At 43.5% G+C, this 23,755-nt stretch overlaps 1 protein-coding gene across 1 annotated transcript; it reads right to left on the reverse strand.

Annotated features, from left to right (window-relative positions):
• Positions 1-348: 348 nt before the first annotated feature.
• TP53BP1 (tumor protein p53 binding protein 1) lies at positions 349-22,885 on the reverse strand (the record flags this gene model as incomplete). Its single annotated transcript, XM_009874055.1, has 19 exons — positions 349-688; positions 1,336-1,481; positions 2,334-2,533; positions 3,494-3,588; positions 4,164-4,376; positions 4,923-5,126; positions 5,611-5,802; positions 5,934-6,355; positions 6,595-6,771; positions 7,186-7,475; positions 8,650-8,802; positions 9,746-10,247; positions 11,397-11,489; positions 12,677-12,722; positions 14,072-14,191; positions 18,922-20,140; positions 21,142-21,344; positions 22,338-22,426; positions 22,765-22,885. Coding segments are annotated over 19 exons (4,673 nt in total), but the record flags the coding sequence as incomplete, so codon positions are not given.
• Positions 22,886-23,755: the final 870 nt, after the last annotated feature.

Raw genomic sequence — 23,755 nt, forward strand, 5'->3', positions numbered from 1 at the left:
CCACTCTAAATGTAATTTTCCCTCAACACTATTCAGAATGCTACTAGTGACCATCCTACTGAACCAAAATAAAACCAGCCTGTCAGGCAATTATGTGGAATATTGACAATGCCTGCACCCGAACGCAAAGGGGCTGGAATGGCACAGCACCCTGCTTCCCATGGACATGGGATCTGGAAGGCACTCCCTGGATGTCACTAGGACTTCCCAGCCTTGTGACTCCAGACTGCCCTGCCATGAGTCCGGTTGGAGGAGCAGCAGCAGAGAGCCCTCCAGTCTGCCTCCACCTGCCTCCTCTGGAGGCACGGCCCAGGAATAAGTTTAGATAAATGAGGGGTCCCAACAGCTACCACAAGAGATTCAACATTTATTTCATCATAAAAGTCCAGCAGATAAAACTATATACAGTAATCCATGCACACTGTCCAACTACACAAACATTTAAAACCTGACTGGAACACAGTCTGCACAACAGTGGGACAGCAGGGCAAAATTTTCGTTTACTGGGGGACGTAGTCATGTTTATATTTTGGATGCTTGTTGTAGCCTACTCTCTCCCCAGCAATAAGGCTCTGGATCACCCACTCTTGTGAGACAACAGGCAGCCGTAAAGCTTCTGCACACTTCAAGACACCAGCTGGGCAGGAAAAATCAGTCACCACCAGGTCATAAACACCCAAAGCAATATCTGCATGGGAGGAAAGACAGGCATCTGTCAGGAAAAGAAAAACAAACAAACCAAACCACACCAGAAAAAGGATCTTCTCTGCAGCAGATCAGTGTTTCACCACTCTGAACCTCTCTTCCATGTCCTCTCTCCTAGACAGGGAGTTCTCTTTGTCAAAGTTAAAACACGCTCTTTAGCAACACTGCACCTTCCAAGTAAAAGATTATAGTCTAGATGGAAATCAACCCAAAACTGCTAGGCAGCATTACAGGCAGGACTAGATAACCACGACTCCGGACCTCAGGCTGCGAGTACTAGGGCCTGCGTGCACCGTGGGGAGGGAGAGACAGCTGAGTTCAGAAGGACAAGGAAGCACAATTTTAGTGGCCCACGGAAGGTCCAGGAACAATTCTCGCCTCTTTATCCCAACACAGGCCGGAGCTGGCAGCTTGTGTCCTGAATTGCTGCAGCATCTGCTCCTCTGGAAGGCAGGTCTTCCAGACACAATCTTCTAGATTACATTCAAGCAGAGAACTAGTGTCTGCACTTTGCTTTGCTTTATGCTTACAGACAACTTGTAAGCCATCCTAACCGGTTCTGAACTGTCATAGAGCACACGGGGCACTGGGACTTCCAACTACGAGGCCCAAGAAACCAGCCATAAGTACCTTTGTTGTGAGCATTTGAGTAATGCTGTTTAACAGATGCTGCTCCCCCGGTCATGAGCACTTCAGACCACAGATCCAGGAAGTTTTGCTGCTGGTCTGACACCAGGAGAACCTTCAGGTTAAGGAATGGGTTTTCTCGTGGGTGCCTGCAGAAGAGAAATGCAGGACGCTAAGAATATCCAGTAGCCTGAGACTTTGGAGATCGTTATCTACCTGTTCCAGTCACCTGATTGCTTCCGATATTGGCTCTTCAAGTATCTTGCATACAATGACCTGCTCTCTTACCATCCCTCCTGAAACACTTGGAACACTTACCCTCTGCTTATAAAAAATAAGAGAGCTAGACACCATCGGGGCAGGGCGGGGGGTGTGCAGCAGCCTAAATTCAAAGTTAAACTGAACTCCTTTTTAGTCCTGACCCACCTTTTCTGTGCATATCCAAAAGGCCTCCAGTCTGACTGGGCTGTGCAGGCAGGCATCAGTCTTCTGCCCAAAAGCCTACAGAGATTTACAAACTCTTTTTGTCCACCCCTCACTTTGCACGAGAAGTCTGACCTGACAATTGTTTTCTCAGACAGATGTACTGGATTAAACTTCACCGAAAATGCAGAAACTGGCTTCAAAACACGCCAGAGGAAAAGGAGATTGCAGTCGTATTGCTCTCCTTTACCTATTTCTGAGCAGCTGGAAAAGTCAGCCAAGTGTGTGGGAAGCCTTGCCTGAATTCCATCCTCCCAGTGAGGAGAGTAACATCCTTCTTACTTCCCAGGTGATTTGTCTTTTTTGTGTATGTGACACCCAAATGTACCCTGGCATGAGAGGCAACTGTACAGGCAAGGAAAGAGATAAGTGCTGCTCCTCAACGGAAGGGAAAGCACAGGGACCACGACTAGGGACACCTTCATCATTTGTAGTGTTCAAGAGCCTCCCAAGCACAACAATTCCCTCTGATTAAATCCTCCGTCCGTGGGCTCAGATCATGGTTATTTGTCACTTACCATTCTAGCAATTTTTGCTCCTGGAGGCTATAACCAGCTGGCAAAAGGTAATTCCGATAATTTTGAAGCTGGTTAGCATGACAGCTGTCATGGACCCAGATGTGAGATACACAGGGGATTCCTCTGGCAAGGCATAGCAAGTATTTCCGAGTACGACAATGCTGGTCCGCAATTAAAAGACACTGATACGCTGCATTACACTTCAGGGGAGATGAAAAGACACGTAAACAGGAGACAATGCTTGCAAAACCAACAGAAGTTATCCTGCTGATAAACACTTTAAAGAAGAAAACAACTGAAACCCTAATTTTCACAGCCATATTATGTGAAAGGTGAGTTAGAGAAACAGATGTATAATAATCACCTTTTCCAAGCTATGCAGTTCATAGACTAAAACCCTGCCTAGCAGTTTTTGCGTTGCAACTATCTTCCAGTTCAGATACAGCAGAACATTCATCTTTTAGTTTGAGACTCAGAAAGTCTCACTAGAGAAGACTCTACACCCTCAGTCAAGTCGCTCCAAGAACAATTTATCCTCTCTATTAAAAATCTAAATTTAAGTAAAAGTGACACTAAATGAAATTAGTTGTCCAAGTCGGCCTGGTAAGTGAAGAATTAAGAGTTGTGAGGCAGAGCCTTGTGGTGAGACCACACCTGGAGCACTGCAAGCGCTCCTATGCTCTGCAGGACAACAAAACCACCAGACACTCCGAGACAGCCATTAAAGACCATCAAGACAGCCAAGCACTGGAGGAGAGGCCGAAAGAGCTGAGTTTAAGCTTGGCTGGTCTTATCAATGCATATTCCTGACTGAACAGAAGATGGAGCCAGACTTTCCCTGGTCTTATCCACTAAAAGGACAAGGAGCAACAGGCAGAAAAGGAAACACAGGAAATTCTATTTACTTGGGTTTTGTTGGGGTTTTGTTTGTTTGCTGTTTTCTTTTTTAAATGCAGGGTGGTCAAACACAATATCAAGCTGCCCAGGGAGGTAGTGGAGTTTCCATCCCTAAGGATACTAAACCCACAATTGGTCAAGGGCCTAAGCAACCTGTTCTATCTGATCCTGCTTCCAGCAGGGGGGTTGGCCGAGATGAGCTATAGAAATTCCTTCCAATCTCAACTATTCTGTGATTAGCCTTCTAATAAATAAGCCCTTACCTGCGTTTCATTGAAGTCTTCCAAGATATAGCCAGCTCCGGCTCGCAACTGCTGTGCTATGTAGTCTTTGTCATATGGAGTCACCTCTAAAAATTCTACAGCAGAAATAGAAAGTTTGGGTTTTTGCTATAATCTACCTGCTTATGTTCATACAATCCTCAGTCTACGGAGCCCTCACCCATTCCAGTGACGGCCTCTAGCCTTTCTCCCGAGAGTATCTAGGAAAAAAACTAGGAAGAATTAAAACAAAGCAGCAGAAAGGGAAGTACAGCACTGGCCAAACTACCCAAGTGAGCACCTTGTCACTTTTTTCGTGCTGCAGCTCATCCCATGGAACACGACCCTAGCAGAAGTAAACTTGAGCAACCCATTCAGGCTTTCAAGTCCTGTGTTCCCCGGCACTTGTCCTTGATCTCTCAAAACCTTCCTTCTCATATTACACTAAGACTGATTTCACCAATTTTCACACCTTTCTGTACTTGCTGAAAAGCCCTATGATCATCACTGAAGTCTGCCACATTTCAGGCTATAAATTGTCTACAACAAGGACGGAGTCTTAGGTCCTTTCTGTAAAGGACTGAAGAGCAAAAGGGTAAAACAAGCACTTGCACAAATGCCTTGTCACACAGCATCCAGTATGACACTTGGAAATGTGTAAGATTTGCCTCACCTTCTTCCTCCTCACTGCTCCCTGCAGGACCATCTGAAGACTTCTGGTGATTGACCAATTTGTCACTGGGTGTTGCCATGGTGAGGAGGAAGGCATAGCCCAAGAAGAGGGTCTTATTGTGGGGCAAGGGTCCATGGTGGCCCTCCATCACTGGGGGATCCGCAGCATCTCCACCTTCACACGTGCCTGCAAACTCTCCGGCCCTCACAGCCCCTGCAGAGAGGCAGAAGCAGAATGAGTTTCACAAGTCACATTCAGCAGGTAAGACTTGGGATACGCTCAGCTGCGGCTCTTTTACTGCAGGAGGCAGGACTGGGTTAGGATTACACTAGGATAGGTAGGGATCTTTTAGCCTTCTGGTTGCAAAGGATGGGACGATGTTTGCCAGTCTGTCAGCATCCTGAAACAACACTTCCTGCTCTGAAGGGCCCCTTTAATAGCCAGGTATTTCAGGACTGAATAAATAGATAAGAAAAGAGGTAAGAAAGGAGAGGGGCAAATCACAACATTAATGTCAAAACATTTCTAAAAGGCAGAACTGGAAAGATGGCAGCCATGTAAACCAGACTATGCTAAAAATATCTCTGGCTGCTGAATGTATCCAGGGAGAATCAGTCTCAAATCCTGCAAGGAAAACAAGCAATCTCATCTACTTTTTGCTCATGGGAAGTGAAAAGAATTACAGAAATAATCAGGGAGGGGAAAAAAAAAAAAAAAAGCTGAATGCGAGTTTAAGAGCAGAAAATATAAAGTTCTCACCAGGCTTTATCGTCGTGGACTTGCGGCCACGTTTAGCTGGGGATCTCTCATCCTCAGAAGCAACAAGTTTCCTTTTCCCAGACAGCGTGCCTGGCGGAATGCGTGGACTCTCCTGCCCTTTACGAGTGGGAGTTGTGCTGCTGCTGGAAGTGCTGGGAGAGCCAAGGTTACCACGTCGCTTCCGCTTCCCCTCCACAAGGTTATCTGCAATACAGCATGCAGAAATCAGTCACTGGCTGTCACCTAACTGCACAAGCTTTCACCCTACCTATCAGTAGAGAGGTGGCTAAATTCAACAGTACCTAGAAGATACACACTACCACCCTCTGGCAGAGAAGAGCAAGGAAAGATATCATGCTCGCATATCTCTCTTTTCAAGCCCTGCACCCTGCCTGTCTCTTTCCTCCCAGTTCTGCTGAAAATTTGTACTGTAGCAGCCATCCACCAAGTGTAAATAAGCACAGCAGGCATCGCTGTCCTACATATAGGCCACTCTCCACAAGCCCGTCAAGAGCACCAAATCTCTGAGCAAGACATGAAACAATAAAAGGATCTGAAAGATCCTTATTATAAAGTACCAAAAGCATTGCTGAATACCCAGGAAATTTTAAACATTGTTAATTCAGATCAGAAATCAGAAGCATCTCAAGGGCACGAGATGCAGAAGAGCACAGCCACCTCCCCTTACCCAGACTGATGTCAGCTGCTTTGGTCAGTGGGGTGACAGGTTCATAAGGACCGAGCCCAAACTGCTCCCGGAGCTTATTTCCTTGTTCCTGAGACAGTATAACAGCAATTCTTTTGTACCACTTCCTCTGGCCTTCCTTTTCAATACAATAGTACAGCTCTCCTGACTCCTTCCGGTGTCCCTTCACCACACCTGACAAGACAGCAAGTAACACCTGTTAACCAGCTACACCCAGGCTTCTCAGCCTCTTGGAGAAGCATCCATCTCCCATGGCATTCAGCTGCTCAGAAAAGCCAAGGAGAGAGCTCAAGTACTCCTCTTACCTGCACTGAAGTACTCGTCCTCTGAGAGTGCAGTCACCTCAGTCTCCAGTGGGATAGGATCACAGAGTAAAATATCTTTTCCTAGCACATCACATTCATATCCATCGTCAAAGAGCAGCTTATACTTTCCTGCCCCAACATCTTGGGTAATCATCCCAGAATAGAAGTACCCATTTGAGTTCCACTTCGCTACAACCCTGAGGCCCACAAAGCTGCTCCCAGAGGGTGAGTCTGCACAGTCCGAAGAACCAGTCATCACTTGTAATGGGAATTCTGGAGAGTCACTTCGACGTAAGGCACAGAAGCCAGAAGTGTCAGACTTCTCCCCTCCATCAGGCAGGCGAACTGAACGAGTAAATGTTTTCTCCTCAGGTGATGCTGTAGCTGAGAGATTCTCCACACCTGGCAGTCCAGCTAAATCTCTGTAGAATAGAGAAAAGCAGTCCCAGAAGCAAAAAAAGAGAAAAACAGTCCCAGAAGGATCAGGACAAAACAGTTACTAAACCAAGAATACTTGTGTGAGATGCTTGCAAGCGTTATGTGCTATCACCAAAAACTAGCTCCAAAAACATCCAATACTCCTCCCTATCACATCAAGAAAGCAGCTCCCCGTTCCCTTCCTTGGCAATGAATAAAAATTAGCTTCCTTTCCCTAAGGTACCTTGTTCCTGTTGTTCGAGACAGTGGGCGGCCTCTTCTTCCTCGCCCACGAGGTGTTGCAGGTGCTCTGCCACCCTGGCGAGTGCCAGGCACACAGTCCTCCTCTTCCTCACAAGGCAGTGCTCCTGTCTGGCTAACTCTGAGCGGAGATGTTGGCTGACCAGCTCCTTTCCTAGGGCTAGAGAATCTAAGAGTTAACTGTTTTGAAAAAAAGAGAAGTCACCTCATTAGGATCCCCCCCATCTTCTCTGTGATCCCACAAGTGGTGAAGAAGTTCACCTCATCACTGCTAAACCAACAAGAGTGTAGGCAAAGCAATGCCTCACAAGGAAACAAACTACTCTTTTAGGAAGAACAGATGTGAAAGCAAAGACTACCTCCTTATTTCTGTTCAACTAGCCAGAAGCCAGACCCTTTCCAGAAAATTCTTGGTGTAGGGTCTACCTTGTTTCACACTGCACCCAAGCCAGCTGTTCACTTCTGCAAAACATCTGTCCTTCATAGAATCACAGAATGTTTTGGGATGGAAGGGACTTTTAAAAGCAGAAATCCAGGACCTTTCTTTCCTTCTTTCCCAAGGTTCTGCACGTACCTTAATTTTCCTAAGACACCTCTACCAACGGGTAAAGCAAACTCTCCAGTTTCTGTCCCACATGCTTTCCCTTTGACAGCTCCAGTTCCTCGTCCTGAACTGCTGCTGCTGTGCGTGGCAGAGTGACCACTGCTTGCTCCGCTGGATGTACGGTGGAGGCTTGAGGCCTTAGATGAGAAGGAGCTAACATCCCCAAGGTCTCCCGAGGTCAGCGATGAGCCCACTGCAGTTCTAGAGGGGGATATATCAGTCTCACACTCCTGGCACTCCACTGCAGGCTCCTCAGTTTCCTCAAGAGAAAAAAAACAAAAACAAAAACAAAACAACAAAACACAAACATGTTCATCAAAGGTAACACACTTGCTAGACGGAAGCTCTACAATCACCAAGCAAACATGCAGGCAAGTTGAGACTACAGTCACGACACTGAACACAGCCCTGCAGACCCCAGCGTGGACTGACCGACGGCAGCCAGTGCGTCTCTCTCTGTAGACCTGTAGCTGCTTTATGTAAAGACATTACATTAAGAAACCACTCACCAGGACAGAGGTTGGTTGCTATCAAATTAGTCTGGCTTTGAATAATTCCTACCCTTTTAGCAACAACAAATACACAAGACAATAGCAGCCTTTGGCCACCAGTAATCCAAGATCAGTTTCGGGCAGCTGGTCATTTGGAGCTATTCAAGTTTTATGGATATAAAAATATTCATCTAGAAAATAGTGTTATCATATGTTGTTAGGTAAATTGGAAATGTAAGCACATTTCAAGAAACTTAATTCTCTAATGTTTCAGTAAGGAATTTCATGTGTAGTATCAGTTGTGAAAGTACAAGCTTTGTGCTCAAGTAATTTATCCTTTTGTGTCATTATTCGTTGTACCAACACAGCACGAGACCCATATTATTTACCTTTACAGCAGAACAGGAGTAACATTTTATTGCTGGTGGATCGACATGATTACTGTGCACATGAAGTCAGAATTTGTCACGTATCTTCTGAGATGCCCTAAAGATTTTTCAACTAATGAATGGACTGATACCAACACAAGTGTACTAGAACCAGCCTTGTTTATTTTCTGGTTTTCAGTTGCTTTCTGTAGACCTCTTATAGAATCTAGTCCAAAGGATCCAAAAGCTGCTAAACAGGCTAAACCACCTCAGACAATTCCATTTTACAGGAAGAAGTGATTTTTGCTTAATAATAGAATTCCTGCCCATTCTGAAATCTCTCTATTCTAACAAAACCCCAAGATTTTAAAACAGTTGGATATACACTGCAAAGTCTTTAATGGCTTTCACCATGCAGTAAATGGTCTCCATGTTTGCTCATCAAAAAAAACCTTGTCATCACAGCATGCTGACTCGTTCGCTCAACTAATTTTCTGCAGCTGCAATACATTCTCGATTGATTTTATTTTTCAGGCAACATATCATTACATTTTGCCCTGAAAACAGGAACTTACCTCAACTACTTTTCGTTCCACCTCTGCACCGTTTATGTAGTAAATATCTGTGATAACACGTGTAACAACTGTGCGGACTTCTCGAATAGTTCGCATGTGGCGATGCTGAACTTGGCCTTTAGGTGGGTGAAGAAGATTAAACTCCTCCTCTCCCTGTAATAAACAGGATCATTTAACACCAGAACAGACCACAACGAAAATCAAATTATTTCTGGGCAGAGCTATCTCTGCAGTACAGTTTCTTCACACCACCAAGTACCAGGGTAGGGGACCTTTCAGCATCTCATTAGGAATCAGATGCAACAACACAGACCTGAAACAAAGGAGAACTGAACACCTTCTGCTGACAGCTAGGGCAAGGGATACCACAGCAGCGCGAGGAGGAAACAGCAAACTTGCTGAGCATGGCTTCTGATGGTCTTTCATTCAGTGGACCCTCAGACATACCACACCAACATCACACTCTGTTTCTATGGCCCTGTTAATCTCCAGTTTACAAGAAGATGCACTATTCTTAACTCTAGTTTAGAAAAAAAGTGAGTTTTTAGCCTTTGTGTTCACAAGAAAACACAGAAGCTGTAACCGCAGAGTAGTGATTTTTCTTGAGTCTGCAGTACTTTCTGAAAGACTAATTCAAAGTTGTTTATCTAGTTAGAGCATTTCTCCGGAGAAGCTCTCCCCTTGATACTGGACTGAGTGGCAGAACAAGCTGTCAGAAGTAGGCTGGTGCAATACAGAAGGCATGAAACCCTTTATTCAAAATTTCCTGCAACTCCCATCTCCATCCAACAAAAAGTGAAATTTTTTTTTTTACAGTGTTAACTACATCTGAACACACAAAAAAACCCCAACCCCAAAACAAAAAAATCAACCAGCCAACTAAAACTTATCCTATTTTTCCAGAAAATAAATATGGAGACATTTACTTCCCAAATTCATGCTGCCCACTGATTACTGCTACGTTGGCAGTTATGTACAGCTGACAGAGGCGTTTTTTCTCTCTGACAGAGAATGTCTGGTTAGTGAATTTACTGGCTGAGGGGATACTTTAATTTTACTGCTGTAGAACAGTAAATACAGCCAGCCTCCATCCCACCTGACTATGCAGAGAGTCTGTGTCATCTCCAGAGGCGTTCACAAGCTTTTCCCCACTCTCCTCAGTTTGGACACTTGCATCTTGTCGCCCGGGTCTTTGCCCGGACATACTGGTTCCCACTTCCACCTGTCTACAGATTTCTTCTGACGTTTGTGTCGCTCTTGTAACAGTTGTTGGGGTAAAAAGACAGTCTGCTGTAGTTTGAATCCCTTTATTCTTGGTAATTGCCCACTTCTCTTGCCTTTCATCAATTTTAACAGCCTTACTTGGTTTCTTCTGCATTCTTGTCACTTCTTCTGTCTGAGTGCCTACAATATCAGCCTCCACAGACTCCCCATCCTCCACACCAGAAGGCTGCTGACAGCAGTCCTGCTGCATCCCCTGAGGAATTAGGACCGGTCCACCACTGTCATCTGTCTTGTGCTGCTGGTAATGCTGTCCACCGGGATCTTCATGTAATTCAGCACCTTCTTGTGTGCCAGGAAGACTGAACCGGTTCCCCCTGCAAACCAGTTATATACAGGTCAGTATTATTAAAATAGCAAGACAATCAATACGCTGCCACCCAAGTGAAAGCACTATGAAAAAACCAAACCAACAACGCTGGCTTTCATTCAACTGCTTAAGATTGCACAGAACTTGGCGAGTCTCAAATTATAAAACAACCTTTTAACATCTCTCAAGTACTTCACGTGGTAGCAAAAAGAACAGCTGACACCTGTAAAGAACCAGGTGCTTTTCCAAACCCTAATAAAGCACTGTACACTCCACACACCAAGCACCAGCTCTGCAACGTGCTTGTGGAAGTCATGTCGTGCTCAAGTTGCTACAGGCTGCTTCAGCACTTCCTTGGCTTGAAACTGGTAACCACACCTAGCAGGAAGAGGCAGGAGCACAAGCACAAGCATTGTCTAATGCTTTCAGTAGAACTTGTCCGCCCCATCGAAAGTGTCACCAGGTACTATGTGGCACTGTATACTGAAGCCTTACTAGAAGAATATTTGGCTTCCTTCATGTGCTCTAGGACTTTGAGGAGCAACTGTCTTCCATTCTGCCTGTACACTGCCCAGCCCTGCAACTCTCTGTTCACTACAGACTTTAATGTAACTGTTAGCTCAAGGGTGTTGAAATATAGGTTGCTTTTTCTCTGTAGACCAAAACCTTACTGGTCCATCGGAAGATAGAATGAAAACCACTGAAGAAGCAGATTTCTACACTTGGCCCTCCAGCCAGCAGCCTTATCGCTGTAAACTACGCAGCAGTACAGTCCTTTTCAAAGCCATCAGAGACAGCAAAAATTAATGACTTGGAAGGGAGACAACAGCAGAAACAAAAACACATACACCAAGTCAGATCTTGGAACAGGACAAAGAAAAGGTATTTAAACAGCTGTAAGAATGATCTCAGTCTTCTCTAGCGCCAGATTTTAGCAAAGCATATTAGCCAGCTGGAATCACATCGCTGCTCCATCAGAAACCTAAGTCTGATTACCATGTTAGATACAAACATACAGTACTTAGCATACTTACCCCATCGTCCCCAACCTTCTAAGTCACCCAAAGACAATGACTTAGTGCAATTTCTTTGATGTAGAAAATGCACATGTGCATACAAATCCAACCAGGACTGGCAGGCAAAGACTGTGAGTTACCTAAACGGAGAAGTGGAAAGACCATGACCTCTGGCCTCATCCTCTCGACGAACTTCACAGACACGACTAAACACAGATGATGCTTTCTGGGAGCTAGCAGTGCAGATTTAAAACAAACAAACAAACAAACAAACAAGCATCAGGGAGTGAGAAAATCCCTTATACGGCAAAACAAGAGTTCTCTAGCCCCTTGGGAAAGCAACAGTTTGGGTTGAGCTTGCTGACCTATACAGCCATAGAAAGAGCAAGATGGTCAGTCTCAAAGGTCAGGAAAAAAAGTTGCAATTGCAGAAACCTTTCTGTCACTGCTGCAGACACACTGACAGCCGAGAGCAATGTAACAATTCTAGGAAATGTAGTATGAAAAACTGCAGCACCGTCAGCAGTTTCACCATCTGCTGTCTCTGGTACACACCAGGGGACACAGCTAGACCATTCATGGCTTGCTCCTCGGCATTTTCACGACACCACAAAAACACCAGGAATGACAGTGATAAAGCCGATCCTGAGAGAGCAAATTCAACCTATTCCTACAAAGGTAACCCATCTTCAACCGGTGAGGATTGGCTACTGCTCACCCTCAGCACGGAGCCAGGATTACCACCCAGCATGCAATCCTGTGGCAAGAGAGACTGAGTTCATGTCAAAGCTCTCTCACTGCTTCAAATCACTATACTTCACTCACATGACTACCAGTCACTATCTTCTGACTCAGATCTTATTAGTACTTACAAATCATACTCCCAAACAACTAAGTTCAAGCAATGGTAGGAATTAAATTAGGTAAGATAGATACATACAAACCAAAAGACCAAAGGAGTAACATGTTTTGGTCAATGTCTTAAACTGTGATTTCAGTGTATTGGTGACCTGGTTATGTTTCCCATCAGCTTCGTATCAAACAGATTTCTCTTTCAGAACTCCTTAGTGGCTCTTTGCAGAAAATTGCACAATAAGGAAAGAAAGCAGAAAACCCTGCATTTGAAATTTGAGGTGGACAGGGCACACTTGCATTGTGGACTGCCGAAGACAGGAACTTCTTTGACTGCAGTCAAGAGGAGGCAAAATGCTGCCATTAGTAGGAATGACAAAGCCTGCAGCGTAAGAGCACTCACCTCACCTGTGTACTTAAAACCTGCTGTGAGAGCTGTTGGTAATGTCACAGCTAAAAGCAGTTTCCGCATCTCACTTCAATTCTTTTTCCCTGCTGCTGGAAATGAGTGGAAAAAAGATCTACCCAAACCTTCATATTAACTCTGCACAGCAACGAGCCCCGTTACCTGGCAGCAGCAGAGCATCCATCTTTCCTGTCACCGCCTGTAGGCTCTGAAACAAGAAGGAAAGGGAGGATGGTTTCAGCGTCACTTGAACAGACTCTCCCAGCCCTTCCCAGCTTCCCACACTCAGCCAAGAGAGAGGTTGAGTAATGCTGGACAAAGGGTGCCCAGGCCTCCCCACCCAACTTCTCAGCACAGACCTGACTTTCTAAGGTTTAGACCACGAGACTGAATGCCACCATGCTGATTAAAAGGCTGTCAAACTTTTTTGTCCAGATCGCACTTTTAAAATAAAACATAATCAACATAATCAAATTCCTGTTCCTGTCCTGTGACACTGCCACTATACATCACAATTTTTACTCTGCTGGAAATACCTTTCCTCACAACAAAGGCCTCTCCTCTCACTCCATCCTTGCTTAGAGCATTTAAGTGCAAATTTAAGTGATGCTGCCCAAAAAGAAAAACGAAGAAAATTACAGAGACTCAGAGACTGTCTCAGGGAATGCCACAAAGACGTTTTCAGTTACAGCTGAGATCTTGTAGAACCTGTATGTTTCAAGGTTTCATCCTCTTACTTTCCAGGCTGAACGGCAGGGATTCCTCACTCCCATCATTCACAGGGGTAACAAGGTTCATTCGCAGAGAGAGTTTTGCATCAGCTTCAGGAACCACATGACAATCTCCTTTCTCACACACTTCTGATACATCCGCCGATACCACTGCACTTTCCACGGTGACATTGTTGCTCCCCATTGTGCCCTCTGCTGTAACGTCACTAGTTGCTATAGTGCTGTCTGGGCAACCATCATTCACTGGAAGTAGGAAAACAAAAAAAACTAAACCAAAAAGTAGTTGAGATTCACACTGCTGGGGCTCAGGTCCCAGCCCTGGTCTGAAGATGCTCCACTGCACGCAGTGCGCATTGCAACAGTGCAGGAGTGGAACTTCCTATCTCCAGCTCTGAAGCACGGAAATTCTGTAGCACAGGTGTCATCCTTCCTTTGCAACAGAACGCTTTACTTTTTCCCAAGCAGGAATACAAACTTCCTTTCGTCCACCAAAGGCAGGGTGTTGTTCTGTGAACCTCTTCTAGTCTGAGCTCTTGCACTGCTCAGCGGGGTCTTTTGCATTCTTTAAGGGAGTTGTACGTGGGAACATATTGAGTGCAAGGAAGACACGTTCCACACCACCCCGTGCTCAGCGAGCAAACACCTTCACTAGAGACCGAGGATAAAACATAACAAGGGAAGTGTTGAGAAGGGATGAGCCCTCCCTGTAGATCACAATGTTTTTGGTCAAGATGGGTTTGCGTTTTCCCATCAGATCCTGCATCAAGAATCAACACCCTCTGATCGGGCTTTCACCGCAGACCAGAGTCACGTGGGTCAAACTCACCGATCGGCGTGCTGTGTCTTTTGGGACCAATTTTAAGCTGGCCCATATGGGGTGGCGTTACGCTGGTCAAGGGCTGAATCACGTCACCCTCCTTTGGCAAAGTGAAACAAAATGGGGTTCCTAAAAGACAAGAGTGCCAGAATTAGTAATTTTGGAAGACTGCTTTGGCTCAAATGCCAAAAGCACAGTTCACTGTGCTATGGACACTGCGAAAAGCATAACCCCGGTGCTGTTCTGCACAAAAGCCCCCTGAGCAGTTAGTGGTTCCAGGACAACAGCTCTAACTGATTTTTCTCACATTTTGTGGGAAAAAAAAGTATCTCGGTGAAAATCTAGGCTGTGGCCAACCCAATGCAGCTGTCCCCTGGTGCCAGCTAAAAGCGAGAGCAGATATCCTGACGTGAACAGGACTTCTGCAGCTTTGCTTCAGAAATACAGGATTTTCCACAGAAAAGGAAGATGAGGCCAGAAACAGAAATGAAGGACAGGAGCAAATTGAAAGAGCTATGCGTCATCTAAATTAATAACCTGAAATTTACAGACACGGACTGATGCTTTATCATCAAACAGCCTTAGCTAAAAGGTCAGCAGATACACTTCAGATGGCATCTATGAGCCCGAACAATTAGAAGCAGTCAATTAAGGGATAGATGATGACAACAGAAACTTGCCTGGAAAGTTGCATTTAGATTTATTTAAGAAAAAACATTTCAAGTGCAACATAAGAAGGAAAATGACACCCCAATTTAAATGCAATTTTGTTCAGCGTCTCTTAAAAAGGAAGTTTTGGACTGCGAGCTCTGTGTTCCACTGAAGTGGAACGTAACATCCGACCTCGTTAAGTAACTACGGCTACTCACCTTTATCATCATTTCAGCAGTGTACTACAAAACATGTTAGTTTATTTAATAAAACCTATACTGTTCTTAAGTTCAAAGACGAGTACTGTTCTCTCGACTATGCCAAATTGTCTTAAGAAACATGCAGTCCCAGCCCATCAACTGGAAAGTTATTTTGAGATCGCAGAATGGAATGGCATCAGAACATCCTCGAGCTTTCTGACCAGTATTTTGGCCAGATCCCCACAAAACATTGTTTCCAATATAATAAAGCTTTTTTCTTTTTTCCTTTCAATTAACGGAAATTAAGAATACTGTATCTAAAATGTCACTGTTCCACTCTGTGTTAAATAACATTTGAGCTACTGCAATCCTCACACTTCCCCAACAGACTTAATAGAAGGAAAATATTTCTTCTGATACTAATATCAAGTTCCTTCATTCTTGCCATGTGCGAGTTTCTACACAAAATTTAAGTTATCAGATTTTAAAATTTTCAGCATTAGTGGTCATCAAATGAAACCAACACATGGTGAAAGAGTTAGGCTTTTACCAAGTATACAATTCAAGCAACAAACTTCTTACTGCAGGAAGCTGTGAAGCCTAAAAGTTTACACAAATTCAAGAAAACACAAAGAAATTCCATGGTGGGGGAGAAAACCTATCCAAGACATCAAAAAGCAAAGATATTGCTTCAGACCCAGCATGTTCCTAAATCAGATGTTTCTTGATGATGAGAGACCTGTTCACCACTATCTGTCCACTTCATTTTTGCTCTTAATTCACCCGTATGCATCTGCTACTCAGTACTGAGGGAGCTTGTACGCCAAGCCCAGCGCGACTGATGCAGTGTCAGAGTTCCTGACTGTTGTAGTACCTTGATTCACAGATACTTCACTGATCCTCAGTCATTAAGTTCCGAGTCACCACCAAGGCACAGTGACCTATTGCAAGCCACTGAATAGGAAAGACTGAAAAAAACCCCACCCCAACAGTAACAACAAAAAAGCTATTAAATGGCAACAGAATAATATAAAAAAGAAACCAGTCTTCTTGGTCCACAGGCTATCTCAAACTCTGGTCACTCAGATTTCGCATGCAGTCTCCAAAATCTGTCACTGAAGCTTTTTTGTTTTCTTTTCTTTTTCTCATTTGAAAAACACAGCATGATTCAATCGTACCACTTAAAAACGGTATTAAAAGCTTTCCCTGAGTATCATTAGAGAGGCAGACTCCCAGACACACCTGAATACCACAAACTAAGAACTTAAATCTGGAATTGATGACACTACTGTCTTGATTGCAAAACAAGTCACTGAATTCCCTGCAGCATGTTGCTCGCTTAGCACCGGTTCCCCAATCCAACGACGACTCTACTGTCAGAGAATCCACTGAGTTAAAAAAAACTAAACGTTCCATTGCTGACCAGTTGAAATACTCTCCTTTCACACTCGATAACAAAGCAGTTTGCTGTTAACATTCTGAAAGAAACTAATGGTCACCAGTTTCGGGATGTTGAAGAGTGCAAACTGAAAAAAGGTCCCAAACATCTGACTGGTCCTATCGTGTTCAGAAGAATGGGTGCAAAATTTGGATCAAGTAAATTGTTACAACAGCTGCTGTATTAAGCAGTGCTCAGTGATACAGATTAATCCATATGACTACATTATTGGGAAAATCAAAGTTTTCAATCTAAACAAAGAAGATATCAGAGCCCCTAAATCATGGGAATTCTTACATGACTATACACATACTTGCATCAAATAATTACTGCAGAAGCTGTTGTCAGGTATCAGTGATACTAAGAAGCTACAGCCACAAGGGTCCATAGTCCTTGAAAATAATTTGAGCTTCATTTTGTTTTAAAATAGGTCAACAGACTATAGCAAAGTCTAACTTGAAAACTGCTTTTCTGCTGGAAGTCTCCCCAAAATTAATGACTGGTAAAAGCATTCAAGTTGTCCTTCCACACCTCACTGTAATCTAACCTCTACAAGCATCAATATTTACCCGTTGTTCTTAACTTACAGCATAAAATACTGTCTTCATCCTATTGTTTAGTATCCCAGGTTTCTCCTCACCAGCCAGTTCCATACTATTAGACGGTTATCCTGCTCAAACTTGTCAGCAAGTCTGGCACTGAAAACACACGTAAGGATTGCACTCAATCCATTCTCATCCAAGTCTCCATCTACCACTTCAAAGTTATCTCACCTACTTCTGTTCACACATAAAGAAGAAAGCTCCTCATCTTGCTGTTTTTGAAATCTGCCACTCTGACCTTTCCAAACAGGATCACACGTTCCAGAAGTCAGCACGGTTCAAGGTCACAAGAACTGAAGAAAAGGGGAGGGGACCATACAAGAAAGAGCTCCAAAGGCTTTTGGGAAGAAACAGCCAAAGCTGCCATTAACAGCAGTAAGGATCTGTTTGTAACTGGAAAAATTAAACAAGTAGTTCAGAAAATGCTGGACTCATGAGACTGATAAGAAAAGTTCCGAAGAATTTTTGAAGAGATCTCCAGCTCATTAAAAAAAACCCCAAACATAACCTGGCAGAGAAAAAAAAGAGAGGTGTCCCTCACTGACAAAACATAGAAAATTACTGAGACCAGTATCGACTGAGCACATAAGGGGAAAAAGAACACTTAACATTAGGAAATGTTTATTAAGCAGTATATATTACACTCGTTTTTCAAAAGGAAAAACTAGAAAACATTGTTACTTGAACAAAACTCTGAAGAACAGACTACAGGGCTATATAACAATACCATGACCTTTTAGAGGCAAAAGAAATTCTATCCAGCCCACAACTTTCTAGGTTCCATAAATGAAAATCACAGACTGGTCAATCTGAATCTCTCAGATGGTTCAAAGATCCTCTCTGCTAGACATCTCCTTTAATTCTAATAGCACTGCACAATTCCATTCATCTTCCATTGAACTCTTAACCAAAGGACGTTGATAATTTACAGAGCATAAACCACCGAGCAAATCAGTGAAAAGAGTTAAGTAAGCCTCGACTGACACACCGGCCTGTTCAGAAGATGTAAAGACGACCATCAGCTATGACAGCTCATGTTTTAAGACCCTCAACTTTCATAATCACCAACTTCAGGAGACTGGAAGTCACTTGCTATCATCGTAAGAGGGGGAAAACTCCCTCTCATTCTCTGATCTTGCAGTTGAACAGAAGACTACTTAGCTCTCAAAGATGGGTACAATACCAGGCAAAGCTCTCATAAAACTTTGTTCTCTATTACTTTTTCATTTGAGGAGTACAGAACTCTTATGTTTTAAAATCAAGCCAAGTAAGAGCCAAAAGCTCCACAAAACTCAGGTATAGCATCCCACGTCTCCATGCTAAAGGGATTTCAATGCAGCATGACAATACCTGCCCAGCTGCAGTTTACAAGAGAGCAAAAAGCCATTCTACTTAAAAACCACCTCAAGATAAATTTGCTGTATTAAGTTCTAACTCAAAGCTACTCTATACACCCCCTATGCTCTATACATTCATTCTATATTCATTCTATACATACACTCCCCTATGCTCTATGCTCTACACATTCTCCTCTGAGATTAAAAAAAAAAACACAAAAAAGCAGAGAGACCTACAAGATGGGAAGTGCACACACCATTTCTCTTCAAGGACGCTACTGTTGTTGCTTCAGTGAAAGAAAAGAAAAAACCACAAAAATGCCTGAGCACTGCCAAGGTCACCAACATGCCGAGTATTCAAAACTGCCATAAAACAGTGAGAGAGTGTTAGGAACAAGAATTACCTTATCATTCCTGCCTGCAGGAGTATGACAAATGGGAGAAAAGAAAGTAAAAAGCATGTCATACATGTAACACAGGGGCTTGTAGTGCTGTTCCCGAGAGGCACCGTCCAACACACACCTAAGATCAGTGCCTCCTGAAAACGCTGAGGATCCTGAAAAGACAAGGACACAGCTGTCCTCAACACTATTCAAAATATGCACCTGCGAACTAAGCTAAATTCACTTACCACTGGAAGGACTGGGAGATTCAGCAGTTGTCTTCTCCAGCGGCTGCATCTGCTCTTCTGGTTCCAGATTCCTTGTTGTAACAACACCCTCCATGTTCTTTGGCATCTGATTGTTCTGCTGAGTCACCCGCATGTCAACCCCTCTCTCTTCAAGTGGTGGCTGACTCCCTGTTATCATCATCTGTTCTAATTCTGAACAACTGGGATGGTTTTTGGCACACAACGCCACTTCCGATGGAACATCGTTCTTTAATTTAGGAAACAAATTATTGTGCTGTTCCAGTAACTCCCCTACAGAAGTCTTAGATAAAACTTTACTGAGCTTTGGCATGTTTTCAGCCTTAAAGGACAGTTTATCCACACTCTTTGCCTCTCCAGTGCCAAAAGCACAACCTTTTGAAGTTTCTCTTCCCCGGCTTTCCGATCCAATCCTTTCTCGGGCCTGATCAGACAAATTTCTGCTACTCTTACAAGAACCATCTGCAAATTCCACTTCCATATCTTCGTGACACTGTACTTTCCCTTCAAGAATAAACCTTTGAGAGAGCATTGTATTAACAAGGGACCCATCTTCTTTTATTTGCTTCTCTTGCTGTTTTTCTTCTTCTTTTTCATACTGAGTCTCAGGAACAGCCTCGGGTTCAGAAGTCTCTTCCAACGGATAATCCTCAGACGGTGCTTCTCTATCCTGAGTGTGCGGCAAAATCTCAAGCAGAGCAGACTGACCTGCAGCAGCCTGACTTCCAGAAACACGCTCGCTGTCCCCAGGAGCTGGAGGGGCTAGCGACCCATGTCCTGCTCCATCCGCACTAGCTAACTGCACTACAGGCTCTCCTGCAGTCTGTAAATCCTTTTTCGCTTGTTCAGAGTTTCCAGAGCGAGATTGATCGCCTGCATCCAACCTCAGTTTCGCGTTGCCATTCTCCACAGAACAGAGTCTCAAGTCTGAGGCTTTGCATTCAGAAGTCGTCTCTTCATGTGTGGTTTCGCTGTCTTGATCCACGTTCAGAGAGCCTGAACTGAGCTCTGTATTTGTCGGATGGCTGCCTTCACTTGCAGAAAGCATCAGCTTACAGGACTCGGAAGGCTGTGACACAGTGTCACCTGCAGACATCTTTGACGAAGCATCTGTGGGTCCAGAAAGATCTCCTGGTAAGCGCAGAGCTTTTTCTACTCCTCCTTGGTTATTCTCTGGGCTCTGAGTTGGAACAAAGATATCCTAAAATGAAAGAAGTGGGACATCGAGCACCAGGGCAGCCCAAGTAGGATTCTCTACCTGTCTCCTGGAACATTACACTAGATTACAGAGCAGAGCAAGCTCAGCACAAAACAAGAGATTAAAAAAACAACACGGCTTTTTTTTCCCCTCCATTTATATGAGTCCTAATTGCCCCATCCTTGGTCAGGAACATTATCACTACCCATTACTTTTTAGTACCACTGTCACAACATTCAGATACAATCCCTGGTACATCTCTCACGGTACCAAATCATCAAGTACGTGTCAAGTATGGCAAACTAATAGCTATTTTTAGTCAACCAACCAAGTGTTGTGGAAAAATTGTCTGGAAGAATCTATTATACTAGCATGAAGGCTGCTTTCAGCTAAGAAGTCCTGATTCAGCTACGGAAAGCATTAGTTCAATCTTTATTTCTGACCTGAGTTCATCAAATTTGCAGTATTAAGCTACAAAACTATTGTCTGTTAAATCCCTTTGAACACTAACAACTTCCAGAATCAAAAATCGCAAAGGAAACAACAGACAGTAAGAATAAGCAACTTGAAAAATGTGGTAAATTGATTCTACCTTTGTAGAAGAGCTTCACTTTCTTCATGACAAATGATGCTAAGGCCTATCCTAATAAGTCTGATTTATAACACAGTTTGAGATGCTGGATGCCCAGTTCACCATCAGAAAATAGCAGCCCTTCTTTTCAAAGAGATACAGGAGGGGAAAAAAAAAAGCATAAAAAAGGTTTCTGGCACAGATTAAAAGACAATAAATCCTACGTTCAGTAACTCACGATGCCTTCTTAAGCTGACTCTCTGAGGGCTAAGCTGCCACATAGTATGATCACTGTATGTAACTGACTGGTGCTAACTGGGAAGCTCATGAGAACTGGCTTAGAACTCACCACAGAAGCACAAAGGCCTACTCAAACACACATCTGCAGCTGACATATCAAAATCGCAGTAAAGATACCTTCACAAACCCTTACATGAGAGAACTCTGGTTGTGATGGTATAGGCAAAGAACCAGGAAAGAAGGCTGGGGCACTCTGGGACACTGGAGTTGAAGCCTGTGGCAGGACAAGAGGTCCTGGTGGAACACACGGGACAGCCGTCTCCACTAGCACACCTCCTCTCTGCTTCTGCAGGAGCTCTCCTCCTTCTGCAGGGACAGATGTACCCATCTGTTCAACTGGTTCAAAAGAACAGAAGACACACCACTAGCAAATTCTTGCATTGTACCTAAAGTCTCCAACATTCTATTAAGAGTTTTCTTCAACCGTATGCATCTTTCTCGTACTTTAATGAGTGAATCTAAGATCACCTCTTCAGGTGAATTCTTTTCGGATGGAAAAGAATAAATTTAAATTAGCAAAACCATTCATATCCTTAAATGTAATGGGAGGAGAAAGTGTCCTGTTAAAAATTCATAAAACTACTTTGCTATAGGCCTAGAACTTCTAGAATTGTAAAAAGGTATCTGAAACTTATAAAAAGCATTTCTCCAAGTTTTTTTTTCCCTTTTGCTATCTTTATTAAAATGCTACCAAATTCAGACCCCAGCTAACAAAATATCTGTTCTGAAAGTATTTCACATTCTGTGACAGAAATCTCACAATAAGGAAGAGTGATTCTGTATCATACTAGAAGTCCGCACGGATGGATCTCTTAGCCCTAATGGTGTTTAAAGAAAATGGTTAAGAACCATGGTATGATATAGAACAATCCCTCTTCTGGCATCGCATTCCAGAATACACACATGCAACATACAAAAGCGTTTTAAAATACTGTGCAAATCATCCAAGTTAAGGTCAAATAACTGTTATGACGCAGTCCCCCTTTGCCCTTTCTACTGCCCTAACAGTATAGACTTACTCCAGATATCTGCCCGTAGCAAAAATGGCTTGTCGCTAAGAAAGGACAACTGCAAGCAGCAATCTGTATTTGTATGAAGGGGAGCCAGCCAACAGTACTAATTTTATAGTGATAGCTATGTAGGAAATATCGACAGCACATCAGCGTCTGAGTCATAAACCCAGATCTCCCTCCATCCACCTCTTCCAGTGTTCTCAATCCTGCTTTTCTCTTTAAATACAATTTTAGCAGGTTTTGAAAAGGCCACATGCTCAGACTAAACCAGAGAGTAGAGAAGCACGACCACAGAGCAGTATGCAGGAAATTTTACCTTTTGCTTGCTCCTGTTCAGTAGGACTGCCGGGGACAAGATCATTGGATCCAAATGCAACAGAAGGAATAACTAGGCCTGAAGAGACACTGTGGACCAAGAAAAAGGAACATGGAAAAGAAGACCACACACCACTAGAAAACGTATAAACTTCTTCCCAAATGTAGCTCCAGCTTATTACAAGAGGAGTCTTCTCATAAAAGCGGAGAGTCGACAAGACTTGACAAGACAAACAAGGGACTTGAGAGAAACGGCTACTGACCACATGAGCATCGTTAGTTCTTTCATCACAAAATAAAGCCATGCTCCTCCCAGAGAGCAAAATGAAAACACTGATTACTTAAAATCGAGCACAAGACCTTGAATAAAGAAGAGTGGTGGAAATGCAACTAAGCTACTGTAATAATTTTGGGATTTTTCTGCTTACGTGGAATTACTCTCCTGTACAAGGGATCTCTGTCCAGAGAGCTGCAGGAGCTGCAGACTGCGGGCAGGAGTGCAGGTCAGAGAACTTCCCTCTTCCACTCTGGTTACTGGACAGTCATTTCCTGCAGCAGTTTTGAACAAACAGAAATAAGGTTAGAAATCTGGCCAATAAGCAAGTTGTTCAGAAAATTCTAAGGAATGATATTCACACTGCAGCACAGTTACCTCTCGGTAAGGAGGACAAGCTGATTTTTACAGAGTTGGAGGATGGCACATTAAAGCTCAGCATGTGGAATGTGAGCATAACACAGTTAAGATGAAAAAGTTTAGTCTTCCTACTAGAGAATTTTCAAAGAAAAATCATCAGTGGCTCCACTATCAGCACTGGAATGCAAATACAGGCAAGGTTCTTAGAAGACAAAACATCTTGTACTGACCACTGACTCAGCGTGAGAGGAGATTGTTATCAAACTTTCTGCATAGGGGGTTCATGCACAAGATCATGCTGGTATAGACACAGCTGTGCACAAATTAAACAAAAACCATGACGTGAGACTTCATTTAGCTCATGCTTTATAAATTGTAACAAGGTTGCCTTTCGAGGCCTTTTACTATGAAGACTCCTAAGAAACTATCTATTTCTTTACTAGCCTTCCAGTTGTGGATACCAAAACCAGACCGAGGCATCCTCCTAACACGACGTACGGTGAAGACCTCTCTCCTGATCCTATTTCATGTAATCTCTTCTCTCACAGAGAAGCAACATTAACATGGATGACAAGTAAGATTGACCAAAATTGTGGTACAAGGATTTTGATTGTAGGATCTTGTTCTTTCCCAAACAGGAAGACCAACTCAGAGGGCTAAGGTAGAATGTTTTGCCAAAGTCACCCAGTATAAGAAAGTCTACACTACTTGCCTGCACTACTTACCCACAGTTCCGACTGCGTGTCACTACAAAGGGTCAGTATTATTATTATTATTATTATTAT

The sequence above is a fragment of the Apaloderma vittatum genome, unplaced genomic scaffold (assembly GCF_000703405.1).
Source record: "Apaloderma vittatum isolate BGI_N311 unplaced genomic scaffold, ASM70340v1 scaffold30307, whole genome shotgun sequence".
Classification (NCBI taxonomy): domain Eukaryota; kingdom Metazoa; phylum Chordata; class Aves; order Trogoniformes; family Trogonidae; genus Apaloderma; species Apaloderma vittatum.